At 32.4% G+C, this 10,650-nt stretch overlaps 2 protein-coding genes across 9 annotated transcripts in view; both read right to left on the minus strand.

The window, feature by feature from the left end:
* The window catches only part of LOC111385094 (uncharacterized protein At5g08430-like), a 29,205-nt gene extending 26,828 nt beyond the window's left edge, over window positions 1-2,377 (minus strand). For 3 of the 8 annotated variants that reach the window (XM_023009512.1, XM_023009496.1, XM_023009490.1), the window contains exon 1: window positions 1,822-2,377. The gene's annotated coding sequence lies outside the window, so the exon portion shown is untranslated. Of the gene's footprint in view, window positions 1-5; window positions 60-1,631; window positions 1,748-1,798 lie in introns of all 8 variants that reach the window. The other 5 variants (XM_023009503.1, XM_023009463.1, XM_023009484.1 and 2 more) reach the window with 4 other exon arrangements.
* Window positions 2,378-5,763: 3,386 nt separating this feature from the next.
* On the minus strand, window positions 5,764-9,644 carry LOC111385149 (sm-like protein LSM7). The gene is made up of 6 exons (XM_023009527.1): window positions 9,477-9,644; window positions 9,056-9,141; window positions 8,403-8,484; window positions 7,510-7,581; window positions 6,626-6,678; window positions 5,764-6,123 (listed from the first exon to the last, which is right to left on the minus strand). Exons 2-6 carry the CDS (start codon window positions 9,056-9,058, stop codon window positions 6,034-6,036), a joined length of 300 nt encoding a protein of 99 aa, XP_022865295.1. The 5' UTR covers window positions 9,059-9,141; window positions 9,477-9,644; the 3' UTR covers window positions 5,764-6,033.
* Window positions 9,645-10,650: the final 1,006 nt, after the last annotated feature.

The following is a 10,650-nucleotide window of genomic DNA, read 5'->3' on the forward strand; positions in this document are numbered from 1 at the left end:
AGTACTCATCATTTTGGGACACTGGAACTACTACTCCACTAGAAACACAATATTCATGCCTAAAAAATGTGAAGATGTGTCAAAACAAGGTAACATAATAAACAAAGCGGTGAAAATACCATGTATAGTTAATGAAACAAAAAAGTCACTCTTGTCACTGATGAAAAATAAAGATGATGATCATGAAGGATCAACTGTGGGAAAAGACGATCCTCAATAGTGTTATGATGGTAATAAAATTGAAAATATATTTCTCACTGACAGGAAAAAAAATAATAATAATATATGTGATTTCTGTAAAATATGATAGTTTCTTTAACTTTAAAGCTGAGGCTAGATGAAAGGCTCTGTGGAAGGCAGCCATACATAATTTCATTAAACATTTTGGAACTGGAGATGAAAAGTTGTTTAAAGACCTTTTCAAAAACCACTTTATAGAGGGAGGATTGGCTAGTTCAACTATGAACATCATGATACAAGCAACTTTATGTACATTTGCACCATGTTTAGACAAATCAAATTAACTAGGCAATAGACATGCTAGCCCATTCATTTTCCAACATCACCCCCTAGTGGTTTGAAAATTTACACTCACTGCCCAAGAAAAAATTAGTTTTTATTAACTGTTAAGAGTAAAGAACAAGCTGGGAGTTTGTAGCAATTAATTTATATAGTTGAATAACAGTTGATTTAGTTCGTTAATCCTGTTAAAGAATTGTAAAGACTGGGTTAAGAGTTGGTTAGTTTCCTAATCAGCTATTCAAAGAAGCCTAAGCCATATGCTTAGCTTGAACTTCTTTTCCAGAATAATCCAAAGTGGATTTCCCCCTTTTCTCTTCTTTCTCTTGGTTTCATTATTTCCTTTCTTTCATAGATTTCATCTTCATTTTCAAAATCCTCTAACACAGTAGCAGAGATGGAACTAACATCATACAGATTCGTTCATGGTCCAGGATACAAACTCCTCCAAGTTCAATCCAGTCTGACTCTCACCCTCTTTTTCGAAATTGAACAACCATAACTTCTTGATGTGGCGCAAGCCAGTCTTAGCAATGATTCAAGGTCAACAACTACAAGATTTCAACTCCTCCACTCGCAAACTTATCTCCAGAGGATGAAACCTCAAGGAATATTAACTAGAATTTCTAGACTGGAAGCAACAAAATCAGCTTACAGTTTCATGGCTTCTTGACATCCTCACACCAATGATTAATTGTGACTCAGTAGCTAAAATATGGAAAACCTATAAATTATTTCGCCTCTCAGTTTGTGCCAAATCGCGCAATTCAAGATACAATTGCATCATACAAAGAAGAATTCTCAGTCAATCACTGATTATTTACTTAAATATCAGAGGGCTTGTTGATCTCCTTGCCTTGGTAGGGAACCCACTTTCAACTAAGAACCAAATTGACGCAATCCAACACTGAAAAGGTATATATTTTACAAAGATAAGCCATTCAAATTACAAAACTGCCAACGTCTGCACCATCCACAAGCGATTTTCACCCCAAATCCCGCACCGTCTTTATGAATCCACAATTTTAACATGCCAAAGTGAAGCAGTAATGCAAAAAATTGTTTAACTCGCTGCCCATAAAATTAGCATAATAAAAGCTCATAAAAGGTACCTAATAGTGAATGCTAAAAGATAAAAAGCACCACTTGAACCCATTGTAGAGTAATTAATGTCGATAAGCTCTTGAGAAATTTACAAGATAAATTACCCCCAGCACAGTATAATTTCCTGAAAATAAAGTCAAATTCAAAGGCTTAACGTTCATTTGAAACAAAATACCTCGAGTGGAGAGTTGCACTCACCAGAGAGAAAAATTTGAAGTTTTCTAGGTTTCTTATTTAGGCGGCTCTTTCTCGTTTCAGTACCAGCGGCGAACCAGAATCAAATTCATTCACAAGAATTGCAACAAACAAAAAACAGGAAATTGAGGTGGGCAGTATTATAATACTTCAGTAACGGAACAAGAGATACTAAATAAAAAAGGAAAAACACTTACATAGTAATTAAAGAAAAACCAAAAAATAGCGGTTAAAAATCGGCGAACCCGAACAAAGTGAGAAGCTTCAAATGGTTCAATTCACAAGAGGGACAAGAACACGAATAAGCTTTAAATGGGCTCGCCGAAAACTACACAGAAATGAAAGAATCAACTACAAAATTTGCAAAAAATGATGTTCGAAAGAGAAACTTGTATGCAAAGTTCTTCGAGAGGAATTTTCATGGTTGGAATTTCGGCAAAATGTACTTTAAAAGGTAAATTTGTTGGATGAAAAGGAAGGAAAAATGACACCACCGATATAATAAATTTTGTTGTCGTGTCCAAGTTCTGTTTTCAGTTTATGACTCTCTGCTAGTGCTACCTGGCCCCGTTTCAATTACCCAATTTAAGTGGTTTCTTTAAAAAAAATCCCAATTCTGGACTTTTTTTCCTTTTTTTTTTTTTTTTTCCACCAAAAGCATGTTTGGAAAATAAGCTAGTCACATTGAAATGTGTAGATAAAAATTGTGTGGAAGTGGGGCATATACAATAAGTCAAACTTTATTGTGAACCACAAAATATTGGGGCACAACTTGTAAATCATGGACTTATTTATTAAACTATTCTAACTTCTAAAATCACTAATACCCAATTAAAATTTGCATAATCCTGAGTGTACAAGGTCAGTTATGCCATATTTTTTTATAGATTCTCACATGAGGTGGGTCCAATGCAGGACTCGAGACCCGACTCATTAAAAAAATACCCCCAAAAAACCGACCCCCCGATGTTTGTATATATTATGGCAGAATCCTGTAGGAGGCGGTATTGTACGTGAAGCACTGCTCTTAAAATTTTGGGTTGACTTTAACTTATAGACACAAAATTATAGGGATACGAGAGTAATTTGTAGATTAGATTACAAAATACAAGCAAATAACGAAGAAGATCTAAATTTTTACTTTAGAAGCATAATAGTGGAGTGTAAAGAAAATCATTTTTATAGCTAACATGTACAAACACAACATCAATAAGAAAATATAGGTAGTCTCAATACTAAATGTAAGACTAGAAATTAGAAATGATATATTTAGATATAGTATGATCAACTTGATTAGTTTCACGTTGAACAAAACAACTAACAAACAATAGAAAAGAATTACGTGCACTAAAAACAATGAGTAAAAGTGATCCCTCAAAAGTGTGCATTAGAGGTTCTTTCTACGTGTGCTTCAATCCGAATAATTCTTTTTTAGGGATACAACTACATCCACATTCATTTTCAATTTGTTCTTCCCAGGCTGCATCCAACTTTGTGTAGCTAAAATCAATGGCATAGCAAGATATTTTTCATCGTGGGGCTAAAAATTAAATAACATTTTTTTATTAGAATAACACAAGATTAATAAAAATGACTTACATAATTATAATTGTAGTCTAGGCCTTTTCATATTTTGAAAATATCGTATAATTACTACGTTATCAATATTGTCAAGAACATATTTCTCAATATGCGCTATCAAACTATTAGTCAATCATTGATCTCCCATCAAATTATACAATTGATTCTTGACAATCTTCATCATTAAATATACAATTAATTTCAATGAGTAAGGTCTCTCTATTCCAAGAAAGCACAACGGAAAATATGGAGCATTATTTCTATAATCAATTTCAATAAATATAATATTCCGTAATTTCAACCTCTAACTCTGTAATGTCACAGTAGACAACAATGAGTATTATAAAAAATTCCAAGATCGCCAAGTTAGCGAAATGAAAAGAAAATGTTAAGATCTAAACTCCTTGTGATTTTTTAGAAGACGGAGACAAAGAAATTTGATAAAAATGAGACCATTATAAAAGATCTCGGCTTCCCTTTTATTACCTTTTTCACGATGAGAGAAACCGCGTTCACGTCAATGGAAGTGATGGACCGTGAAAGGCCATGCTTGAGAAGTGAAAATCAAAACGACCTAATACGAGTATCCAATAGTATTCATTGATTTCTTCCATTAAAATTGGCACATCATACGTATAGCATGATTCATTAACATATTACAAAAAATTCAAATAACTGCAAATACCTACAAAACAAAATCAATAAATATCATGAACAAAGCATAACCCGAACCCACTGCTTCTCGACAAAAATAATTAAACAACTATTAAAATAATTTGAATCATCAAAAACCAGATAGTGGGCAAGAACTAAATTTTTTCCAGAGATTGAAGAACTTAAAGAGGGAGTAAAACAAGAAGAAGACTGAGTGAAGGAGAATGCAGCACTAAAGAAGCAACTAAAATTTGCTTTCAAATTGAGGATTCTTGTTCAGTAGGTTGTAATTGATAAAGAATGGAATTTTTGGTAGTTGACAAACCGTAAAAAGGAATATTTGTCATTGCTCGATCATGCAAAATGGGAAAAAGTACAACTATATCGAAATTGGGAATGGTGTAAAAAAAATAAAAATAAGAAAATTCAACGAGTTAGTTAACCGAAAATGACACCGTATAGTAGAATGACTCGATCAATTCATGAATTCTCCCGATGAGGCTACAACATCATAGGTCAAATTTATTTTAACATTAACCCCATAAAAAATCCTCGATTAATGGTATGTAAATTTAATTTTCTTGACAGGTGAAGGAAAAAAGGAAAAGTGATAAATTTTGTTGTCTTTAATTTGACCGTGCGAGAATTTGTTTCCCTTTAAAATTCATATTTTATTAATTTTTTTAAATTTGGTATTTTTTTATTCAAACTTTTCAATTTGGACAAAATTCAAGTTAGTCCTCTGTCATTGCCACATAAGCTCCAATCCGATTTCAATTGAAAAAACTTTAAAAAGGGTAACAGTTGCACCTTGTCTACATTCCTCAAAATGGAGCATTTACATCCCTAATCTTTCATTTTAGTAGCAATTAAGTCTTCAGTGGACAATTTTATCCTTATCTTTAGTTAACAAACTAAAATTTTATTAAAAAGACAGTTGCATCTTTATAAAAAAAAAATTAATAATAATAATAATTTGAACGCGTGAGAAGAGTGTGAATATCCCTATGTACCCAAATTGTATGCACCAAACACAACCCTTAAAGCAATTATCATTTACGAATGGTGATGTTGCCCACTAATTTAGGAGTGCTTTTTTCCAATATCCTCACAAATTGATTCACGAAATTAATCTACGACTTAAATATGATCCAATAAACTACATTTTTTCCCTTCCTTCTACACAAAAGGTATTTCTCATATCGTCAGAATAATATGAAACACCAAAGTTCCTACCATTTAAACTTATCTCTGTAGATTTAAGGCCATTTGGTATATTTTTTAATTTTGCTTTCTATTTAAAAAAAAAAATTAATTTTTATTTGAAAACCAATTTTTTTAAAGCGCTTCCTATTCCATTTTCAAATATTTGAAAGATGTTAATATCCTCATTTTCAAATCGAAGTAACCACAGGAATTTCATATGCATGCTTCGAAATCAGTCTTTTTGAAATCAAACATTCAAAATCATCGTAACGTGCAAAAATTTCCATTTGTTTAGGACGCAACATTTGGTATCTAATTTTTCAACCTTGCGTCCCATAACATTGGAAGGTAAGAACGTATTTTTGAAAGACGACTCTAATTTCAAGGTCAAAACCGTCATTCATTATGGATACAAAACTATTCCTGAATTATTATTCATTTTCAAGAGTGATCCAATCTGGTTAATATGTTCCATGTTTGCGTAAGACTCTTACCAACACATACTAAAATCTCAAAATTAAATTCATGTGCCTTATGATTTAGATTCGGAAATAGTGCTTTAAAAATATTAAACATTCTACCTTCTCAATTCATTACAGCATTTAAAGATCTACAGTCACTTCCCCATAAATTACACAACCAGAAAGTTTTTGTAATTTATTGGAAGGAAGATGACTGTTCTGAGAAGCTCATAGGTACCAGAAGGAATAATAATAGTAATAACTCCGGTCGCCTTAAATAACAAGGGATTGATTGATATCGGCACAATATGCCTCATGCTCCATCTGGCTGGACAAATGGATTGGCGATCTCATCTGTTCCCTCGGTGGGGGAGACGAGCATCACAGCAGTTCCCCGACATACCTGCCATAGAAGAATAATGCAACTTTACATGCAGAATAAACATAATTTTCTATTTTTACTTTCAAGGCAGCGCATCACCAGTCATGTGCAGTAATATGGCGTGGATCAGCATAAAAACCAAGAATAGTCAATGAATCCAGACGGATATTAACCAAATAATAAGCAAGAGCACAAATATCGGTCATGGTATGGTTTTTATACAAAAAATTAAGAACCTTTAAGCGAAGATCACAAAATTTGACAGCAGTGTAAATGGCCAGAAAACTAATTTCACTGATTAGCTTCCATAAAACAAATGGCCCTCACATTAGCAAAGATCCAAGAACTCAAACCTCTGTGAGGACTCAATCATCTTCCAAAAAAGATTAAACTCAAGGTTATATGATCTCACAGCTTGCAACAGTTGAATCAAAGCTCTAATGCAGTAAAAATGTAATTTATGATCTGCAGATTTCAAAAAAAGAAAAAATATGATCATGCATATATGATGCTGAAACGTAACTATTAAGCCAAGACGCCGGGTCTGATCAGTAGTCTTCAGCGGATCCTCAGGGTCTGCAGTTGAAAATGAACTCAGAGAGATAGTATAGAAAAGTAAAACATTTCTTATATAAAATTATGCAACACCAACTTCTTATAGGGGAAGATGCAAGGGCAATTGGCATTTATATAAACAAAATATGGAAGAAAACTTGCCGAGATAATTCTAAAACAAAATGCTTCAGAGGAATCAATAATAATATGCACACTTGCAGCTTTTATTAGTTTATAAACCAGAAGGCTCACTACTCATAATGAATACATTTTTCTCTCTCCAGAATAAAAACAATGTGTTAATTCATTTGGTGGTAGCTGTTCAAATTTAAAATCAGAATTGGCTGACTAATGTATCATTTACAAGTCATATCCAATGTACGAAAGATGAAACCATTATTTTGTAACAGCTCAATAAACAACAATAGACAAGATTAAAACCTCAAGCCATAGTTGCAACAAAATAAACCACCACAGAGAATCAGGTGTCATATAAATGTTCATTCTGGCAAATGCCACCTAATCCACAAAATCTTCCACAGACACAATGGATGGAAAGGGATAAATTAGAAAAAGGTAGAGCTCTCTTGGTCAGAAACTGAGTCGCCAAAACGAACAAAAGAAGCACTTTAAGGAATGTATATTGTAAAGATTATGTGAAATGAAAGAACTTTTCAATCAAAATTTCTGGTCCGACAAAGAGCAAGCAAATTAACTTGTTAAAATAAGGAAAATCAAGGCTTAATAATACATTTCAACAGTTGAAAATAGTCTCATTTGACATACTACCTAAAAGATTACCATCAAATTGGAGTACATTGAGCTATAGAAAAATGGATGTGTATTAATTACCTCTAAGAAACTCTGTTGCTTCATCCAACACAAGATTCAGCAATTGGTCATATCCTTTTAACGTACCGGTCACTGAAAGGAAGGATCAAATGTTAACTTTCCTGAGTTATGCTAAAAAGAATTGATGAATCTGGGTACCAAATGAAGAAACGTAATACATATCTATCACTAACCAGTAGATGTGATCTTTGTCATGTGGATAAACTGAAATGAGCTTTCTGATAACAATAATTAACCTTCATTTTAACAAATCTCTGATTTTGCAATGATGTTTAGTGTTTAGAAACCTAAATATTTGGAGGCTTCCCTCGTAGTATGAGAAGGAATAGATTATTACATGGAAAAGAATTTAATTTCACAGATAAGTACCCATAACGATATAAATATCTAAATTGAATGTGTTCAACACTGATAAAGTAGCAATCTTCCCAGAACACTTCAAAAAGGAGGCATACCTCCATAATACTAACTGATTAACATTCCCACCATATTTGGTTTACTATAGTCAGTTCTTACCAATTTCATTCCACATCAGTTTTTCAGCCTTTTCCTAGGACGGTCTAGATGAATAAGAAAGTGGCTGAAATATCAATCACATGTAATGGAGAATAAATATTAGCCAACTGAGAAACATGTGTTTATAATTCCCTTTTTAACCATGGAATTCAAACTAATTTCGTTGCACTGCAACAAAATTGACCTTGCAAGACTCGTCGTAAACCTCAAGAACAGATAAACTTATATCTACCATAAGAATTTTCCTTTATGGCTATTTTAATGTCATCACAGCTCCAGAAAACAATGGAAAGACAACAAAAAAAAAAAGATCAAGGAGATAAAGATGAACTGCCTATAGTTGCTTAAAAAAATAAATAAAATCAAAAGCTACTGACCTTGTCTTCCACCAGTGAGCTTGACTTGGACGCCCTTGTCAACAAACTTTGCTAGATCCAACACTGTTTCTTTTCTTCCTGACTAAAGAAATAATTTAACAGAATAAATCATTCGCTTAAAGCTGCAAACAGTACTAAAGTTAAGAGACAACTAAAATACTGTTACTTTTTATCCATTTATACCTCTTTAACATCTCAAACTTAAGTTTGCAACATGTGAAAGCCTCTCCTGTGATAAAATACTTCCAATGAGTGCCCCTTTTTCTTAATTTTTATAGTTTACACTTGAAACATTACAAATAGAGTAATGTTATCTAGCATTACTGGTGTTTTAGGTGGCAACAATAGTGCCATTAAATACAGGATCAATTAAATCCAAAGAATTATGACCTATTAAATAGGACATTTTATATGCTGACAATTAGATTGCTGTTCAACACCAATAGTGCTAAATAACATTATTCTTATAATTAATTTAGTTATTATTTATCATATTGAAATTAGAATCATAAAAAAATCAACTTTTTGTTAGCTTTACCCTTGAAATCCATGTTATCATCTAAAACACAGTCATACATGTAATGTTAAAAAAAATAATAATAAATAAATAAAGGGGAGACTGTATGTGTGCCTGAAAAAGAGGAGTACAATACCATGTCGAAAATCAACTGATCGTAAAAATGGCCAAAAGAGCTGAGCTCCTATGCGACGAGATTAACCGGCTAACAGAAAAGAATATCTGTAAATCCAGTATGCAGTTAGCAAGAATATCAGTAACTTCAGTACAACATTGCTGGAAATTCTAATACGATTTTAAGACAATTTTGCCCTAAGTATCTCTTAAATTCCAGTTTTCAAGGCAAACAGAGAACCATAAAAACCGCGTCAAAAAATCAAAATATTGTCGGAAAAATCATTGTTGCTGGAGGAAGATTACGATCAAGAAACAACAATTTTCGGAAAAATAAATAAATTAAAAGAAGTTGTGTTGAAAATAAATAATCCACACCAATCAGATCGACTGCGATTTCAACAAAAAATATCCCTTTTTACAATTATAAATCCAATACTAACTTCCAAGTACGGTGATGATGAAGTTGAGAAGAAAACACTGCAGCACAAGATAAATTGTTGCCAGGGGGTGATGAATATATTTCCCTTTTTCCTTTCCTTCACGCTCAATTGTTCCCAATTTTTAGTGTGATGACGAGGAACACCGAACACCCTAGCCGCTTGGCCCCCATGATTTTTAATTGGGCTTCACAAGAAATTTTCAAGGAGGAATTGGGTTAAAACGTTAAAAATTTGTAGAATTGGACTTCAAGGAAATTGTTGGGTTTGGGCAGGAATTTTAGAAACGGGCTTTAAACAAAAAAAAGAAAGAAAATAAGGAACAATACATATCTTATTATAATATAAAAATCACATTTCAAAATTAACAAACTTGTAAAATTATTTCAAAATTCAGGTTTTTGTGTGTGTGTAATTGAAATTAATTATCCCAACTTAATTAATAGTATCCCCACACCCGACCCTACCCTTACCAAATTAATAGTATTCCAGTTAGAGCTGCACAAAAAAATCACAAAATTGCAAACTGAACCGAAACCATTGAGTTGAAACCGTTGGTTTGGGTCCACATGGACGCGTGATTTTTTTTCCATCAAATCCAACAAAATCATTTCAAAATTGTTTGGTTTAGGTTTTGATTTTAAAAAATCGCACAAAATCAAATCGAACCAAACTGTTTTAAAATTTTTTAATTAAGGCATTAATTTTGTTGACTTAAAATTTTTACAGTTTTTACTTTTCAGAAAAAATATCAATTTAGCAATACAAATTACAATCAGTCTATTGAAATAATCATAGAATGTAAATTAGTTTTATTATTATTGGCCTATGATTTAATAAGTTCAGAACACATGTCTTTACTTGATATCTAAACTAAACTAAAATTATTTTAAAATCATATGAAATGAAAAAAAATATATATTTTTTCAACAATCCAAATTATAATTCAACAAAACTGTGTCAGCAAATAATGTTCAAAGTTTCAGAAGCCCAAACATAAACTCTCATTTCTCTAGCATTTGACGCTTGTTTGCCACTGCTGAACGAATCATCAGTTGCCTTTGCCTGTTAGTCTATTAATTTCTACCAGAATCGCCTATTTTCTCTTCTCTTTTGGTAAGTCTCATATTCTCATTCAAGTCATTTTTTCGTTGTTCTTTCTTTTATTTGTTATTTT

This window comes from Olea europaea, chromosome 3 (assembly GCF_002742605.1).
Source record: "Olea europaea var. sylvestris chromosome 3, O_europaea_v1, whole genome shotgun sequence".
NCBI lineage: Eukaryota > Viridiplantae > Streptophyta > Magnoliopsida > Lamiales > Oleaceae > Olea > Olea europaea.

Bases quoted from the DNA above. Each gene is read 5' to 3' on its own strand.
- LOC111385149 (XM_023009527.1), bottom strand. The intron at 6,679-7,509 runs GTAATTAATACA...TTTCAACTGCAG, and splicing joins AGCAACAGAGTTTCTTAGAG to ACCCTGAGGATCCGCTGAAG. The intron at 6,124-6,625 runs GTTACGTTTCAG...CTTCTATGGCAG, and splicing joins CCCGGCGTCTTGGCTTAATA to GTATGTCGGGGAACTGCTGT.